Here is a 19463-nt window from a genome sequence, read left to right on the forward strand (position 1 = left end):
AGAGTAACAGCTGTCCGAACCTATCCTCCTTCTATATTGATCAATCAAACTTTTATCAAGTCTTTAAAATTAAAAGTGACTATTCCGAACTTTAAATGCAGGGCAAAATTTCACCATTTTAAATAGTTCAAGGGAAAATCTGGCTCACTTCCATTTATTTTAGGGTAACCATTAGTAGGAAGGATACACTTAGGTCACTTGGAGGGCATATTTTAAGCCAAAAACATAATTGAGATAAATTTGACCTATTCTAAGGCCCCGTTTGTCCATAGATACCAAAAAAAATTTCACTTTTTTTTGGAATTTTGGAGTTGGAGTTGGAGTTGTGTTTGATCATAGTTTTTGAAATTATAGTTTTTGGTGAAATGTAATTGTAAAAAAGTGATTTTTTTTTGAAAAATAATTTTTTTGAGTTTTTGGTATTTCGGAATACAACTCCAAGTTGTATTCAGAATTTTCATGGCCAAACGCTGATTCCGAAAAAAATTGAAAAAAAAATTCGGAATAAAGTGAATAATTTTTATGGCCAAACGGCAGCTAAATAGTTGATTATTTTTGGCCTATTTTTCACACCCAACAACTTAAGGGTTGTCAAGTGGAAACAACAACCATCTCAAAATATTATTAGTCCGGGTTTAATAGCACCAGTCAAATCTGACTGGCGAAGTCATCCTATTCCACAATCACAGACCGCCCATCTCACAGATCCAACGGTCACAATCTAACTCCCCCTTTTAGGGTTACCGAACATTCTAGAACCCTTCCCCCCTATAAAACCTCAGCCTTCTCTATTCATACTTCCTCCTTACAAACCCTAGTTCCTCAAACCTCTCTTAAACCGCGCCGACACCAAAACCCAAAAGTAGATCGATACAATTATGGCCGGTAAAGGAGAAGGACCGGCAATAGGTATCGATCTAGGCACAACATACTCATGTGTTGGTGTATGGCAACATGATCGTGTTGAAATCATTGCTAATGATCAAGGTAACAGAACAACACCATCGTATGTTGGATTTACTGATACTGAGAGACTTATTGGTGATGCTGCTAAGAATCAAGTTGCTATGAATCCTATCAACACTGTTTTCGGTATGATTTCCAAACTCTCTTTTTATATTTTCATGTGTAATCAAGTAGATCTCGATCTTCGATGGAATATACGTTTTTTTTTTGTTATTTCAATTTGTTTTACAATTTTTGCTTATTGATAGTTAGTTTAGTTAACTTTTTTCGTGCTACATTGGACTAGATTAACTGTAAAATTTAGATTTATATATTCCGAGGCTAGATTAAAATTATTTCTTTAATCTGAGATCTATAGTTTATTTATTGTTGATTTATATATTGTCGTGGTTATTTCAATTTGTTTTACGCTTTTTTTGCTTATTGATAGTAGATCGGACTAGATTTACCGTAAAACTAAAATTAATGTATACAGAGCTACTGCATAAGTATATACTAGAAATTTTCATGCGTACTTGTGCACTTACTAATTTTTTTGGATATAAATCTATACTAGATCTAGTTTTTTTTTTTTTTAAATTTGGATATTAATTAGACGAGAAGTATTAGTTCTGTTTACTAGTATGTGATATTGTTTCCAATTTGTTTGACTTTTTTTTGGCTTATTGATACTTGATAGAAAGTTTAATTTTTTGGTGCTAGATTGGATTAGATTTACTATAAGGTTAAATTTTTTGAGACTAAAGTTGATTTATTTGCTTGAAATTTTCATTTTCTTACTTGTGCATTTACTATAAATCTACTAGATCTAGTCCTTTCAATTATAAATTGGATATTAATTAGTAATAGTCCTATCTTACAAGTTTTTGCTTATTGATAGTCAGTTTAGCTAAATTTTCTCGGTACTCCGATCTACTGTAAAATTTAATTTACTATATTCATAGGCTATAGTAAAAAAAATTCCAACTTGTTTTGCGTTTTTACTTATTGATAGTCAGTTAGGTAATTTGTCGTGATATATCAGACTTAAACATTTAAATTTAAATATTCAGAGGCTAAAGTAAAATTATTTGTCCAACCTGTTTGACGTTTTTGATTATGGATAGTCCGTTTAGTTAACTTTTAGTGCTAGATCGGACTACATTTACTGTAAAAATTAAAATCTATATATTCAGAGGCTAGTCTAGAAATATTTACTTAAGATAATTGTGTGTACTTGCGGGGAGAGGTAATTAGACACGACATGACACAATTACAGCTTACCGAGGACATGACCTTAGATAGGAGGGTTTGGAGGACCCAAATTAGGGTAGAAGGCTAGTAGATAGTCCCGTTATCCGTTCTTATTAGTAGTCGCAGTATCACAATATAATTTCCTGTGCTCTGATTTATGCTATTATCTGCTATTTCGTGTGCTTTCAGACTGCATTATTTTATTTTATATTATTGCTTTGACATGTCGCTTTGAATTTCTTAGCCTCATCTGACTTTTTTTTATGCTTTTATGCTTTTCTTGAGCCGAGGGTCTTTCGGAAACAGCCGTCCTACCTTGGTAGGAGTAAGGTCTGCGTACACTCTACCCTCCCCAGACCCCACGATGTGGGATTTCACTGGGTTGTTGTTGTTGTTGTTGTAATTTTGTGTACTTGTGCAATTACTGATTTTTTGATGTAAATCTACTAGATCTACTTGTATTCAATTAAAATTTGGATATTAAGTAGATGAAAAGTGTTAGTCCTATCTTACAAGTTTCATGTAGTGTATGGTGTCAAATCAACTCTGTATAGGAAGCTCTGCATAAAAATAAGCTTTATATGATGTTTTGACATTGCATGCACAACTTTTTTGTAGCCCGTTTTGTGTTTGACATGTACATTTGAATATTCGAACTATTTTTGTCGCCGGTTCTGTGTTTGACCTGTACTTTTGAAGGTTGGCACTTTTTGTTGGCTGTCTTGTGTTTGATATGTGTTTTTTAAGATTGGTAAAGGTTTGCAAGGCTTGATAGTCTGCTTAGTTTATTGCTGCATCTAGATTCTTGCTCAAGTCCAAAGTCTCTGTCCTTGTATATTCAGCTAGTCTAGTTATTTTGTGTAGATCTCTATGCTTGTTATAGTGGTAATTTGTTACAAGGAGAACAGACTTGGAGAGGGTCTTGTCTTGGTGCTGGAACAATTACATAATATAATATGGTCATTTTATTGGTCAATAAGGCTGTGACTGGAAAACCTTTTTGAAAGTTGAATCTTTAAGTAATTAATAATAGGTAGAGGAAAATTTTGTTTGATTGCAGGTTGTTTTATCTTCTATGTGCTAACCAAAATTTTACATGCAGATGCGAAAAGGTTGATTGGTAGGAGATTCAGTGACTCCACAGTGCAGAGTGACATTAAGCATTGGCCATTTAAGGTCACCCCTGGATCTGGTGACAAGCCAATGATTACTGTCAACTACAAGGGTGAAGAGAAGCAGTTTGCTGCTGAGGAAATCTCTTCTATGGTGCTCATTAAGATGAGGGAGATTGCTGAAGCTTTCCTTGGTTCTACTGTCAAGAACGCTGTGGTTACCGTTCCAGCTTACTTTAATGACTCTCAGCGTCAGGCCACCAAGGATGCTGGTGTTATTGCTGGTCTTAATGTGATGCGTATTATCAATGAGCCTACAGCAGCTGCCATTGCTTATGGTCTGGATAAGAAGGCAACCAGTGTTGGTGAGAAGAACGTCTTGATCTTTGATCTTGGTGGTGGTACCTTTGATGTGTCTCTCCTTACCATTGAGGAAGGTATCTTTGAGGTGAAGGCTACTGCTGGAGACACTCATCTTGGAGGTGAGGACTTTGACAACAGGATGGTCAACCATTTTGTTCAGGAATTCAAGAGGAAGAACAAGAAGGATATCAGCGGTAATCCTAGGGCACTTAGAAGGTTGAGAACTGCTTGTGAGAGGGCGAAGAGGACCCTTTCATCCACTGCTCAGACCACAATTGAAATTGATTCTCTCTTTGAGGGTATTGATTTCTATTCCACCATTACCCGTGCTAGATTTGAAGAGCTTAACATGGATCTGTTCAGAAAGTGTATGGAACCGGTTGAGAAATGTTTGAGAGATGCTAAAATGGACAAGAGCGCTATCCATGATGTTGTACTTGTTGGTGGCTCTACTAGAATTCCCAAGGTTCAGCAACTCCTGCAAGACTTCTTCAATGGTAAGGAGCTCTGCAAGAGCATCAACCCCGATGAAGCTGTTGCCTATGGTGCTGCTGTACAAGCTGCAATTTTGAGTGGTGAAGGAAATGAGAAGGTCCAAGACCTGTTGCTGTTGGATGTTACCCCTCTTTCCCTTGGACTGGAGACTGCTGGTGGTGTCATGACTGTATTGATTCCCAGAAACACCACTATCCCAACCAAGAAAGAGCAGGTCTTCTCAACCTACTCAGACAACCAGCCCGGTGTGTTGATCCAGGTTTATGAAGGTGAGAGAACTAGGACCAGGGACAACAACTTGCTTGGTAAATTTGAGCTCTCTGGTATTCCTCCTGCTCCCAGGGGAGTTCCTCAGATCACAGTGTGCTTCGACATTGATGCCAATGGTATCTTGAATGTTTCTGCTGAGGACAAGACTACTGGACAAAAGAACAAGATCACCATCACCAACGACAAGGGCAGACTCTCCAAGGAGGATATTGAGAAGATGGTTCAGGAGGCAGAGAAATACAAATCTGAGGATGAAGAGCACAAGAAGAAGGTCGAGGCAAAGAATGCTTTGGAGAACTACGCATACAACATGAGGAACACCGTGAAGGACGAGAAGATTGCATCCAAATTGCCTGAAGCAGACAAGAAGAAGATTGAGGATGCCGTTGAGCAGGCAATCCAGTGGCTTGATGCCAACCAGCTCGCTGAGTCCGATGAATTTGAGGACAAGATGAAGGAATTGGAGAGCATTTGCAATCCAATTATTGCCAAGATGTACCAAGGTGCCGGTGGTGACATGGGTGCTGACATGGGTGATGATGCTCCTGCTCCTAGCGGCGGCAGTGGTGCTGGCCCCAAGATTGAGGAGGTCGACTAAGTTGTTGCTGTCCCCCATGTTTTTGGTGTATCAGTTATTTTTTCCCCAAGAACTACATTTTATGATTTCTGCATGGTAGTTAGTAGGTGATGGATAATTTTGCGTATTTTGACTTGTTTATCAAGTACACTATCATTTTTCGGATTTATAATTTTCAGTTTTTGCTATAAAGTTGGCCCATTTGAGCTATGCCTTTAATATCTACTGTTTATCTTGTTTGTTTTATTAGCCTTATGATGTTTTGTGCTTTGTGGCCACCGCTAGATAGGGCTCTCTTTTGGGTAAGAAGTGTTGTGAATGAGAACCGTATGTGTGTCTACCGAGCGAAGACAGATGTACAGTATCGTAGTGTAATTTCTCTTTCAAAACTTAAAAAGTCTTCTCATTTTTGAGAAAAGGACAAAAATGATCCTTTAACTATGATAGTAGGTTTAAAATAGTCCCTTAACTATGAACTTAACGGTTTTAGTCCTTTAAGTTTGTTACAAGTTAACAAAAATGGTCCCTTAACTATGAGAGTAGGTTCAAAATAGTCCCTTAACTATGCACTTAACAGTTTTGGTCCTTTAAGTTTGTCATGAGTTGACAGTTTTAGTCTCGACAAAATATTCATCGAACTCTATTTGTTAGATTTGACGAGAACTATAAATAAAAGGGAAAAATTAGTGAGAACTCTAGATCGGTCAAATATCTCGGGACAAAATCGACGTTAGTCGGTTGTAGGAAAAAACTGAGGAAAAACCTACAGACTTGATAATGTTAAAAAATAGTGTCTCGGAGCACAAAGACCGATGGATTCTGTCGATTAAAATCGAGGTAGTCCATTCGCTAAGTAAAATACACTAGATTCGTTTTTACTGAAAACTAGAGAAAAATAAATACTTCCAGTGTAGTGATTCTTTTTTTTTTTAAATAGTTTCCGCGCATTTTTCCTCAAAAATAACCGATGGACTTTTGTTGGTTTTCGTAAAAAACAATAAAAATAAAAATAAAATAAAAAATAGTGTCCCTCGATTTTATCCATCGGTTTCCGTCCATCATTTTTTTCGCTTGTTTTTGGTAGTGACAACTTTTTTAGTTTCTGCTATTTCTAATGTATTTCTAAAGTCTAGTGTATTTTATTTAGTCGATGGATTCCCTCAGTTTTAATCGATAGAGTCCGTCGGCCTTTGTGTTTCGAGACACCATTTTCTGACATTATCAAGTCTGTAGGTTTTTTCCTATAACCGACTGACGTCTGTCAATTTTGTCCCGAGGTATTTGACCATTTCTTTAATAATGTGTACCTCTCGATGTGAGTTCTCGTAATTTTTTCCTTTTTTTTTTTACAGTTCTAGTCAAATCTAACAAACAGAATTCGATGAATAGTTTGTCGGAGACTAAAACTGTTAACTTTTGGTGAACTTAAGGAACAAAACCGTTAAGTGCATACTTAAGGGACTATTTTTAACCAACCCTCATAGTTAAGGGACCATTTTGTCAACTTATGGCAAACTTAAAGGACCAAAACCGTTAAGTGCATAGTTAAGGGACTATTTTGAACCTACTCTCATAGTTAAGGGACCATTTTTGTTAACTTGTAACAAACTTAAAGGACTAAAACCGTTAAGTGCATAGTTAAGGGACTATTTTGAACCTACTATCATAGTTGAGGGACCATTTTTGTCCTTTTCTCTCTCATGTTTCATTTGAGGATAAGGTTTTCATTAAAGTTTACTTGTTCTGGACGTCGATAAGTTTGTTAGTGTATATATACTATTATTTACTCTTTAAATTGAGACAAGGAAGGTCAACTATGATAATAGGACGATTGCTGATCTGAAAGGTCGAATTGCAAATGAGAGCCTATGGGCCTCTTTTATTTGTTTCACGTTATTTAGGAACTCGTATACTCACCTCTTTATTCCACTATCCCAAGAAAAGTGGAATAAGAAATTAGCACGTATTACCTAGATGACAATTTCTTTCTACACTTATTTAAGAAAGCACAATATTAAAAAGGAAAAGCACTTCATCCAATCAAGAAAGGCTCAAATGGGGACCAACTAAAATCAGTGGATAGCAGCAGTTGCCACCATTGACCACAACCTTTTTGCAATTTGATGATGACATGCACTTGTACAGAAAAAAGCAAGCAAATTTTGATTCAGCTTCCTTCTACTATTATTGCCACATGCTTCACCTGGTCGTATCTTCATCCATTCATAATTACTCAATGCTAGGAGGTCCCGTAGCTACAAGATAGGCGCTCCAAAGTATCATTGATTGAGGTTCATTTAGGTTAACATCGAAAAAGCTCATATACCCTATTTAATCATCAGTACAAAATTCTTCATCCACATATCATTTTCGATGGAGTAATCCTTTTTCTTGTTATCCAAAGAAACACGATTTCAGAAAATTGAACGCTTAAACTATTAAAGTATAATAAACTCAAGTCAGATAAGCTAAAAAGTGTGTGTGTCTGAAAGCTCGAGATTGTAAATAGACAAAGTAACCACCCTAGACGGCTATTTACTTCTTTATCTTGCCTCCAACGCCATATTACGAATACAGGTATACAGTCACATATTTGCAATCAAATCTTGAATACCAATGACCAACTACTGTGTAACACAACATAATGTCCTGTTCCTCTTTCAACCTTTCATAAGAGTGGTAAACTGGCATCGAGTTTCAAGCAACTCTAGAACCTACCAAAATATCAATTACTCCTACTATCTACTTAAAAAACAGGCATCAAATTTCAAAGCAAATAGTGTTGCAACAGAAGCTAAAGCTAGTCTAGAAAACCTACCAACAACACCTAGTGCATGCAAATCGAATATAACATCATACAGTTGCATAAGACCACATTATATGAAAACTAAGTTGGTGCATAATGAAGCACCCTCCCTAACAGCCAACATTACGTTCCATCTCCACTTCTTTAGGTCAACATGAGGTCGTTTCCCCCAAGGTGAGGACGGAGGCAAACACGAACTTCATGTTCTTCAGGCCCTTCACAAAGTTTTGGCACCAACATCTCGAGCACAGTTCCCGATTCATCATAATACGCTTCAATTTTAGCATCTTCCGGAATTCTGGTTGAGAGAGGAATTTCCCTGACAAACTCCCCTGGAGGGCAGTGTTCTGAGGATGAATCGTCAAGCTTGAAAGTTCTGTTCTGTCTGTTGATGAATGGCATCCGAGATGTGCTTAAACAAGACACCTTTATTATCCCGTGTGTGAGCGTGTTTCGCCAGGAAACTTTCACCCTTTGAAGATCTACAAATGGCAAGCTGAGTACGATTAAGAAACCTTGTTCATCTTCATATATGCTTTTTGCAGCTGTGACAGGCCCGTACACATCCCTCATCACCCCACTGAAGTCATGTAACCACTGCGGTTCAGTTGGGTGAACTTCAAGATCAGGAGTTTGATAGGAAGGAGGATTTACTTGCAGATAACACTCGTCTTCATTATTTCCGTGAGGGAAGAAATCCTTTTTCCTTTTGCTGCCATTGGCAGGTAGTAGATCCATTGCGTCCCCGTTGCTGTGACTGGATGGCTGAGTTAACAAATTAAGCCCTGATCCATTTGCCAGTTTCTTCGGATTGGAATGCGAATTACTCTTGATCGACGGGAGTGGTCGTTCAAGCTCAAATTCCGTGTTGGGGAGGTTTCTCCATGAACTGTAATCGCTCGCTTCGTCTGGAATACTGAAGTTGAGTTCCTTACCTGTGAGCAGAGGTGGCAAAATTAGCCCATGAAAACATGACCCACTCAAGTTTGGGCTGTGGTCATTGACCCGCCCATTTCAACCCAACCCATTTCAGTCCATCAAAAAGTTGGGCTGATATGTAGTCCAAATTGACCCATGAGAAATCTTGTCAAAGTATTTTCAAAAAGTCAATTTTTTTATTTTGATATGTTATATATATCGTCATAATAAGCCCTACCTGTGAGTTCCATCCATCTTTTGCGCTCTTCCTCATCAAGAACCATGAGACTGGGAGACCGAACGACCTCAATCCCGTGTATACACTGAGGATTTGATAGGCCCCTGTAGTGCTTCCTCTGCATTCTATGAGATCGAACGAAACCCTTGTCGGCACTGAACGGAAACGGACGCTCCCCTTGACGAGAATGCCCATTCATGTAACTCCGGAGCTGCATCTTACCCAGTGCACTCTCGGGCCTTTCCTTGAAAACCCACATATATAAATTCTCCATGTCATGCTGAACCTTGAATACATCAAGATTGAGATCCGACTTATCAAACCCGGAATATCCATTACTATCCCGTACCATCTTTGCCTTGGAGTTCTCTTTTAGCACGGGCTTAAAATAAAAGCTAAAGAAAACCCAAGCTCCCCAAATGCTATCCAAGCGTTTCGCACATTTCCTTCCAACTTTAGGTGCGGCAAGAGCAGTTTCAGTCTCGTATACTTGGGTTCCAAGCCCAACATCAAGAATATCACAGTGTTCCGAGTTAATCCATGGCTGCGGAGGAGGGCTACGCTCAACTGACAAAGGCAAATTAATGTCAGGGGGACAAGTTATGACTACTTGTCGATTCATCTCGAGGTCTAATTCATCATGTGAAGAAGAGGCACTCGAATCCATGGACAAACGGGTCGAAGGGTGATGATTCTCCATCGACAGTACAGTACCAAAATATAATCTTCTCTTTTCTTGGGGTGCACAAGTTTTACTAACTCACAAATTCTGAACTAGGAATTGACACAATTGCTAATGACAAAAAAAGACTTAATCTTTACAAACAGACCCTAAACTTATTCAACAGAGAATTATTACCTGACAAAACCCTGATTGGAAAAACCAAATATCAGCAAATTCAAGAGAAAATGAATATGGAATTTTGTGGAGCAAAGGAAACCAACAAGATTCACAAAAACCCCTAATTATTATGCAACAAAAGAATGAGATGCTAACAACTGCAATAGAAAATAAAAAAAAGATGCAGAAATGAAATTATCCCTATTTATAGTCAACCCAAATCCAAGAAGTCAACCCTGTAAAGTGCATAAGCTTTCCCCCACAATATAAAAATTGAATCTTGATCACTAACTATGGAAATTATATACTAGTACAAGTTTTTTTTTCCCTGTTCTTTAATAATAAAACTTTATGTAATAGTGGATGGGGATGAGGTAATATTACCAATCAATGAAACCAAAGCCCAAGAAAAGGACTAAATCTGAAGTAATTTTGGAAGAATACCTTAAAGCAGCAGCAACAACAAGGTGGAGGAAAAGAGAAGAAGAAGGGAAATCAATGGACCTAATTAGCAATCCCATATCTTATCTCTTTAGTTTTTTTTTTTTTCTTTTTTCTTTTTCTTTTCTGACTTAGTCGTCGTTGTCTTGGTTTAAGAATTCGTCATACATACGCATACACTAGGCGGAGATAGAGATAGAGAGAGATAAAAAAAAAGATGGGGTTTTTTTTGTGAATTTAAGAGAGAAAGACCAAATGAGGAAGGAGCTTGGAAGATCGGTTTGTAACTGTTGTGGGGGCTGAAAACGGTTCCTGTGGGGGAAGACCCGGTTGTTGGTTTCTGCTGAGATAACACCTAAATATCAAGAATCATCACCGTTTCCCAACCGTGTTTCCCTAAACTTAATCGTGCATATAATATCCAGTCTTACCTCATTAGTGGTGGGGTTGGGTTGGGGTATTTTCAAATTTCAGTTTCGATACATAGGTAATGGGTATTGAAAGTAGATAATGAGTATCCAACTTTTAAAGTTTGGTCCGGTACGGTAAATAAAATTTCGATACCGTATATCTCAAGGGAGTAATAAATATCAAAATTTTAAAGTTCGGTACGATATATTGTGATTCGGCTTGATAATTTGATTTTCGGTGATTTATGCTCATCCTTAATTATTATAGTGAAATGTTCTTATAAAGGATATCTGTTTATAGAGAGGTCTAGGGGTAACTCTTATTGGACTACACAGTGTTTTAAAAGGCAAAGGCGTGGGTGTTAGGGGGGACGTTTTACTTAGTACGGGGCGAGGCGTAAGCCCCAGGCATGAGGCATAAGCCCCATGAATCTTTTAATTTTTAATGTAGTAAAATAGTATAATAACACACAAATTATAAAAAATATATTACTAATTTTTAAAAAATTAAAAACATGATTAAAGAAGCTCATAGAAAAGAAAACTTCTAACATGATTTTACAAGTATAATTAATACAATGATTTAAAACTTATTATGAGATGCAACCAACTCTCACATCTTAACTTTCAAATAATAAAAGAAATCACAATTTCTAAAAACAAGCTACTATCATACTATGATTTACATCCCTAAAAGAAAATAATTAATAAACTTTATCATATTATAATTAAGACATCACTCCTTCATGAATAAAAATAAAATTACTTTCAATTTAAAAAATAATTAATTATGATAATTTTGAGACATAGGACAAATACGTGAAGACCAATGATAAGTAAAGAAGTGAAATTCGGCTATGTATTTTTAAAAGAAATGTTAAGTGATATTCACCATCACAGTGTTCACAAATAGTAAATATGCAATACTACAATTTATTATTTGAGTTACTCTCAATCACCTTATTTCTATAGATGAATAAAATTATTAAGCATCATTCATCTGATAAAGAATTATGAGGGTCAATAATATTAATTGAGCAATTTGACACATAATTTGTGTAAGAACTCTTAGGTAAGCCCTAAGAGTTGGGTGTTAGACGTGTTTAGGGCATCCACTCGGGCACTTAGGGCATAAGCCTCACAGAACTAAGCCCCACACGAAAGCCTCGAGGCATTTTACCAGTGCCCCGCCCAGGGGCGAGCCCCAAGGCGAGTCCCAGAACTGCCTTTTAAAGCACTGGGACTACATAAATCAATATGGACCAGTTCTAAAGATCCGGTGGTGCTGATTTCCTTCTTTGTTTTAAAGGATGTCTTGACTTGTTTCCCTCTTGCACAAGCACTACACACTTTATCGTCGTTGACCTTAATGTTAGGCAACCCAATTACTAAATTTTGGAGACTAATTTGTTCAATTGACCTAGGCCAACATGTCCCAGTAATATTGTCAAGAATGGAAGAAGATTTTGTCCAGCGACTAGCCTTTTCAAGATCGTTTTTAGTTCTAACTAGTTCTGTGCACACTTTTCTAGATCTTTCCTTTTCAAGTTGCAACTAGGTTCTAATCCTTTTCAATTCACTATCAACCTTGAGATGTTGAGTGTTACTAAGATCCTTTCCCTTAGCAGCTAATTTGGATTTCAGTTCCCAATTGGATGAATCAAGTTGTTTAACCTATTCCTTCAGTGAGCAGTTTTTCTTTTCAATTTTGTCTTTACTAGCTTTTATTTCAATAAACTCATATTTTAGACTGGTAAATGCACCGAACAAGTAATCTCTCTTTAAACTCATGTCATGATATTCATCATTAACGGTGATTAGTAAGGAGGTTAGGTTCTTTTAAATAGCATTTCAAGTTTACCTTTTAGGTTTAGAGTGTTTACCTCAGTGTCTTCTTCAATGTTTGAATTTGAGTCTTCGACAACCATGAAAGTTGAGTGAGCAACTTCATTCTCAAAGTCATCACTGGAGCCCGTGTAGATTTCATAGCCTTTGGGTTTCCTTTAATCTTCCTTTCCTGAGTCTTTTCCATCTGCTTTTCCTTATCAGCTCTTTTCCTTCTCCACTCTATCCCCCAAAAGAGGGGTGATCAATCTTTCCACATTTGAAGCAACCACCATTTTGAGATTTGTCACTTCTTCCCTTCCTATAGGTGTTTCCTCTGCTAGTATGTCTTTCGTTTTTGAAATTTTATGAAATTTCTTGAGATCAACGCCATGTCATCCTCATCTGCTTCAGACCATCGCTTTCAGTAGCTTTGAGAGCTATCGACCTTTTAATATTTATTTTCTCATCCCTGGAGTTTTTCATGTCCATTTCATATGTCTTCAAGTTTCCTACAAGTTCATCCAAAAACATGACTCCTATGTCTTTTGCTTCTTTTATTGCAGTGACTTTCATTTTGAATGATGTTGGCACAGTTCTCAAAATTTTGTGAACTGAATTTTCAGTGGTAATGATCTTACCAAGAGAAGTTAATTCACTTACTAGGTATGTGTATCGAGTGAACATCTCAGAGACTCTCTCCCCTGACTTCATCCTAAAGTTTTTATAGCCAGTGGCAAACATAACTTTTCTGAACTTCCTGACTTGACTGGTTCCTTCATAAGCATTTACTAGAGCATCCCGGATTTGTTTGGTAGTTGTACACCCAGAAATTCTATTGTACTCATCTGGTTTAAGTCCACAGATTAAATCATATTTAGCCTTAGCATTCTTCTCAAGCATCTTGTAATCACTTTTTTCATACACTTTTTTTCTTTCTTGACCTTTAACACCATCAAGACCCTTCTTGGTGGGATACTTAGGACCATCAATAATCCTATCCCGCAGTTCAAAGTCTTCAGCATATAAGTCGTCTTCCATTCGAGCTTTCCACAATCCATAGTACTTTCCGTTGAACATTGGTGGTCTGTAGGTTGATTGATCTTAGTCGTGTCCAATTGGTGGTGCAACATTCATCATGGTCTTCTCTTAAGGTGTTAGCCTTTTAAGGAGAGCCCGCTCTAATACTAATTGATATACTGCACTACTCGTTGTTTATCTTATTTTATACCGGATTTTCGCCTAAGAATAGACCATGTTACCCTACCTGTCCAAGCTAGCGTTTGCAGAATAGTAAAGAACAGTAAAGTAAAGACACAATAATTTTACGTCAAAACTACCCGTCTCAAAAAGGGTGAAAAAATCACGACCTACACCTCTGTAGGATTTTCTCTAAACTTCACTACAATAGTGACCTTTACAAATTCAAGTTACAACCTTTGAAACATAGGAACTAAACTCTAATTCCTATCTCAACAATCTCCCTAGACTATTGAGCCCATTCCAAATTATCCCAACTTGAAGTTGAATTTGACTAACGTTTATACCTATACTAATTGTTTCTATGAAAGCTGATAAAGGTACAACTGGATAAACAATCCTAATACATGAATCTAGGCTCAAGAACTGTAAAACATAAACTCGGTTAAACAGGTTCATCAATCTTCTTCCATGTATTAGGGCACACTACAATAGTCAGAACTCTTAATCTCTTTTACTGAAAATATTCGCTCAAGCTCTAATTTTCTCTCTGTGTAAGTGCGTAAATATTTTTCATGGAATTACTTTTACATTTATATATAATACTAGGTTTGCATCAAGTCGACTGAATTCAATCCCTACAAGGTAAGGCCCATTATGAGAGTTAGGGTTTAAGTTGACTTAAGATTCTTGCATTCACACGTCTTCATTGTCCTTGTAGAAGTATGAAGTATATCGATAATTATGGCAAGAAATCCTGCAAACTTGTCCGCCAAGTGTTTACCACAAAACACAAATCCTACTCGAAGTAGGACTCTAAGCTGGAACATGTTCTTGGACTTGGTTCAAGCACATGATTCTTCCTTCTCTGAATCTTCTCTCTGTCTAAGATGGAACATGTCCATGGACATGTTTCATTCACCCTTGTCTTGCAATTATCTCTGATCTATTCACACCTAGCTCATTAGACCTGGTATACTTGCCTTGTTCATTTACTTTGTCAATTATCAAAACTCACACGTGCTAATGCCAGTAACTGATCTTCGCTGCCCTCTTAATGTGGGAGGGGGAGAGGGAAAGTTATGTGCTTTTACTAATATATCTACTACAAATTAATCACATTAATTATAGGGAATGGAGAAAAGAGGAGTTATAGTGATCTTAGACGTGGGAGAAGGAAAGTTCTTTGCTTTTACTATAGATTTAGTAAAATATACAAATTAACCACATTAATTATAGGTAAGGAAAAAAATAACAAAAAGATTTAGAGATTAAAAACTCAAAAAAAGGAGAAAAAAGATAAATAGGTTTCTTGTTCATAGAGAGTTGTCACATCACCTTGTCTATGCCTAGCTTTATATAGATATATAGATTTTCCTATAACAATTAAAAAATATCCAAACAAACTATGTTATTATAGAAAGAATTTACTTGTGTCAAACAAAATGAATGTAAGATAAGAGTATATATGTTTTACTTAATTATGATTAATGATATATATTCGTATTTAAAATTTTTAATTGCTAAATTGAAATTACTCAGTTGGATAAAAATATCAAGTGCAAGTAAGTATTTACCGTTTCATATTACGTTAGTTGATTTCTAGTATTTGTTCTTAATCTTAACGGAGCTTAACCAGAAAGAACAAACAATTTTTTTAAATTATAGTAAAAAAAATATAGGAATAAAGTTGAATCTCTTTTAACATATTTTAACGTGGGTAATTTATCCGGTTTATGTTGGAGATGCATTAACATTCAAGGTAAATATAAGATGATTTGTTAACGATAAAGATTTGAACGATCCTAAACTATAATGAAGGGTTTAAATATAGTGGAGGAATAATATTCTTTTTAAAACTTTTTCCTAAAGATTGGTTTGAGGTCAATTAATTGGTCAAGTACAAATGAAAAAATATTTGTTTTTTTGATGAATAAATATTTTTCACACTCAATGTGCATACTGAATTATACTTATTTATTTTTAAGTATTAATTTAATTCTACTTATTTATTTATTTATTTATTTATTTTTAAGTATTAATTTAATATGAAACACATAGTATTAATTTAATATGAAACACATAGTAAGACTGCGTACATCTTACCCTCCTCATACCCCACTATTGTGGGATTACACTGGGTAGTGACCATAGTATTAACTATTTATGATCGGATAAAATTTGTGTAAAAGCACATAAAAGTATCACATACTCATGCTTAGCGATTGGAACGTTGGTACTCGAGTACCAACCGTGTGGATAAGTACTGAGTACTACTGTCTGGAAGCATCAAGTGAATTCTTTTATGTCTATTAATCACTTCAAGTCCAAATTGGATTTGTGAGCATATGATACGGCAAATGACTAGTACAAAAGAAAGCTAAAAGTCTTCATTATCATTCACATGTAATTATGGGATTTTTTTCTCATTTGCACCGATCAAAAAGGCTTCTTTATAGCGAATATTTTTTATTTATTTACAAATAGATAAGGCTATAGTACTTATCTCCTGTTGTCTGCTAGTATAAGTAAGGGGGTTCTCTACGATATACCTTGTAGTTAAGTTGAGTCAAATATGTAAATTCTTTTAATTTATGATGCTTTAGTTAAGTCCGTTTTAATTTAATGTTACTCTAAATTATTAGTTTCTTTTTGGGAAGAGGACGTATATTACTTTGAACAATCCATTATCTTAGTAATGTCTTCATTATGTGACTACTTTTTCTTCTTTTTAATAGGAGAAAGTGGGAAAACTAGGTAACGTGTGAAAGTAGGATAACTTTTAAACACTTCTTATAAGTTTTTTGAAAACCACGTATAGAAGAGTTAAATGAAGAGAAATCATTAAAGGGAGGATCTAAAAACGTGAGAAAGCACTGAGGTTTTTGAATTCTGACTCTTAGGATGAAACATCTTTGAAACTTTTATAGAAAATTAATAAATGTTTTAAGATGTGCATCCTTATTAGGATTATCATCTTCTAGGGAGCTAAATGATATTTTCTTATGATTAAGTAACATTATAAAGAAAGACAAAGACAGGCAGAATCTGGTAATGCATGATTAGTGTAAAATAATTGGTTACTTTTTATTGATTGAAATAGGGAAAAAACTAAAATAAGTACAATTCTGATTGACCACTTGTGGTTTTAATAGTTTATGAAAAGTGCATGCACATGTTTTCCCTAAAATACAGACTTAGAAAGACTTGTTTATAAATAATTCAGAACATTTAAATTTAAATTTAAAAATAAAAGAGAGTAGTTTTTCTGGTTTCAGACACCATACAAGGAAAACGTGGGAGTCAAGGGCGGACTATGTTTAGGTAAGGGGTTCAATTGGATCCTTTTGTCGAAAAATTACACTTCGCACATGTGACAATGATTTTTTCAGTTAATATAAATTGCTGAATAGTAGAAAGAAATGTTCTAGTATAATAGTAAAAGGGTTCAAAAATTGTTTTAACTCATAGGTTTAAATCTCAAATGTGACATTCTTTTTATTTTATTATATATATATATATATATATATATATATATATATATATATATATATATATATATACACGGGAGTCACTTTTGCTTTATAGTTTAATATAAAATCACGTTGTGTCAAATAACTTCACAATGTTAACTGAAATATTTTAAAAGCAACAAGCACACTCTAGGCACAAAAAAAGAAGAAGAGAAAATAAGGAACAAAAGAGAGAAGTGTCAATTCGTTTCATATCAATAATCGTTTTATATAACACCCACTACCTATACGTGTCTTGGTTAATTGGAATTGGAAATGATCGATCCCTACTTTTATCTTTTAAAAGCAATTATTTTCCACTATTGAATTTGGTACAGATCTTCTCATCTGATAAAGAGTTCACTTTCTCAAAGAAAAAGTAGTAAATGTATATTAAAACCAAATAAGTGTTGTTTAGTAAAGAAGCAAAATGAATTGTGGAAATGTGAATCATAATAATCTTTTTCTTGGCTAAACATGACTACTTAATGATGGCGTAACAATAGTTATTTTTTCATAACAGAAAAAGTGGACTATTTGTAAATTTTACCAAGCGTATGCACTCATTAGCCCAAAGGGTCCAAGCTAACATTGGGTAGGATGGTCAGTTTTTAAGCCCACAATCAAAGTGTAGATATCATTCAAATGTAATTAGAAAGTAGCCACATTTTAATGTGAAGGAAGAACTTCAGCACACGATGGGAGTTCAAAACTTTGATAAGTGTAACACCAATCAGTAGTGAAGCCAGAAATTTCACGAAGGGCATTCAAACTTTGAATAGTAAATTTTTTTACGAGTGGGTGCACCAAAAATTATAAAATTAAACTACACAATATTAGTAAATAATTCTGTTGTATGAATGAGTGCATCGAAATTTTTAAAATCACTTCACAATATTTAACTTTAAAAAGAACCAAAAATTTATTCATTTTTTAATCTAACATGAAGTGAACGGATAGAGAAAAAAAAAGAGAAACAAAGAAGGAAAATCAACCTAGAATCAAACAATTTTTAGGCTTTAAGATTTCACCGGTCTCTGGCGATGGTAACACTAGCAACGAGACATGAAGAATGGAGAGCAGAACCAAATGAGGTTTTTATTAATTTCTTTGTAGAGCCGTTTTTGCTTTCAATTTCCACAGAGTTGTAGAGAGTTTTTGCGATATAATTACTTACTATTAAATAGTATCTTTTAATTAATAATCAATTTTAAGTATTGTTTAGAAAACTTAATGAAAAAAAAAAGAGAATTCAAAGACATATAGGTTGGAACCCAAATGGATATTGGCACTTTTGTTTTGTAAATGAGAAAGTTGGGTGTGAGGTTTGTACTAGTGCTGCTTTCTAACCTACAAGGTGCTTAAAAACAGCTGCCGAGGATCAAACCGGCGCGTATGCAACTTCAGCTCTTCCTGAACACCCTTCAACCAATGGGCTACCACGCTAAGTTGAGTCTAAGGGTGTTCAAAACGAAGTATATATTCATTTAGCGCGTGACATTTTTTTATATACGCGGTATAATTCTCCGGCGAAGGGTGTTCGCCTGAATACCCTTGAAACAGTGTAGCTCCGCTCCTGACACCAATACAATGTGTTGGAGTTCGAATAGTTCTCGGAGTTCAAACTCCAGGAACGATTCATGGAGTTTGAACGTATAAAGGTTCAAATTTCAGGAATTTTTTTTAACATGCGTATTATGGGTGAAATCAATAAAAATTTAAAATATGTATCATGAGTGAAAATATATAAAATATATAAATTTTAAAATAGGTATCATTACGAGAAATAAGGTTATTTTACCTATGGTGCTTCTTTTGAATCCAATGACAATGTCCTCGAGTTCCAACTTATATCCTCCATAGTGTTCTGGAGTTCCAAAAGAGCTAACGGTTGTAAAATAATGTGTAAGTTAAAACTCCATGATTGTGTCCTGGAGTTCGAACAATCTTGTAATAAAAATTGTAGCCAGGAGTTATATTTTATAAATTGGGTTGGAGCATTGATAAATTGGGATTTTAATTTACCAACTTATTTGCATCTTTACATGATTTTTTTGTAGTCTTTAAGTAATGAATATGATTAGATTCTTACATAAGTTGCGTGATTTCAAGTTGTATCTGTTGTGGAGTTAAGAAGAGGGAAAGAATGAAAGGAAATGATCAAAAGAGCCACAATCATGCTAACTTTGGATGTTAACTGAGAAGTTCCATCAGCTAAGGAAGATCGTTAATCGCATTTAAAAATTGCTAATAACAG

General features: G+C 35.4%; 2 protein-coding genes across 3 annotated transcripts; one reads left to right on the forward strand and one right to left on the reverse strand.

Annotated features, from left to right (window-relative positions):
- Window positions 1–792: 792 nt before the first annotated feature.
- On the forward strand, window positions 793–5226 carry LOC132630297 (heat shock cognate 70 kDa protein 2-like). The gene is made up of 2 exons (XM_060345884.1): window positions 793–1092; window positions 3302–5226. Exons 1-2 carry the CDS (start codon window positions 879–881, stop codon window positions 5035–5037), a joined length of 1950 nt encoding a protein of 649 aa, XP_060201867.1. The 5' UTR covers window positions 793–878; the 3' UTR covers window positions 5038–5226.
- Window positions 5227–7648: 2422 nt separating this feature from the next.
- LOC132630298 (uncharacterized) lies at window positions 7649–10728 on the reverse strand. Of its 2 annotated transcripts, none has more exons than XM_060345885.1 (3): window positions 10264–10728; window positions 8979–9848; window positions 7649–8757 (listed from the first exon to the last, which is right to left on the reverse strand). In XM_060345885.1, exons 2-3 carry the CDS (start codon window positions 9676–9678, stop codon window positions 7967–7969), a joined length of 1491 nt encoding a protein of 496 aa, XP_060201868.1. In that variant the 5' UTR covers window positions 9679–9848; window positions 10264–10728; the 3' UTR covers window positions 7649–7966. The 2 variants fall into 2 exon arrangements, with proteins under 2 accessions (XP_060201868.1, XP_060201869.1); XM_060345886.1 differs by having other exon boundaries at window positions 8979–9545; window positions 10264–10726.
- Between the last annotated feature and the right edge of the window lie 8735 nt (window positions 10729–19463).

This window comes from Lycium barbarum, chromosome 3, assembly GCF_019175385.1.
Source record: "Lycium barbarum isolate Lr01 chromosome 3, ASM1917538v2, whole genome shotgun sequence".
In the NCBI taxonomy this organism is placed as follows: Eukaryota; Viridiplantae; Streptophyta; class Magnoliopsida; order Solanales; family Solanaceae; genus Lycium; species Lycium barbarum.

Bases quoted from the DNA above. Each gene is read 5' to 3' on its own strand.
- LOC132630297 (XM_060345884.1), top strand. From the start codon at position 879: ATGGCCGGTAAAGGAGAAGGACCGGCAATAGGTATCGATCTAGGCACA. The intron at 1,093-3,301 runs GTATGATTTCCA...TTTTACATGCAG, and splicing joins TCCTATCAACACTGTTTTCG to ATGCGAAAAGGTTGATTGGT.
- LOC132630298 (XM_060345885.1), bottom strand. From the start codon at position 9,678: ATGGAGAATCATCACCCTTCGACCCGTTTGTCCATGGATTCGAGTGCC. The intron at 8,758-8,978 runs GTAGGGCTTATT...CTCTGCTCACAG, and splicing joins AAGATGGATGGAACTCACAG to GTAAGGAACTCAACTTCAGT.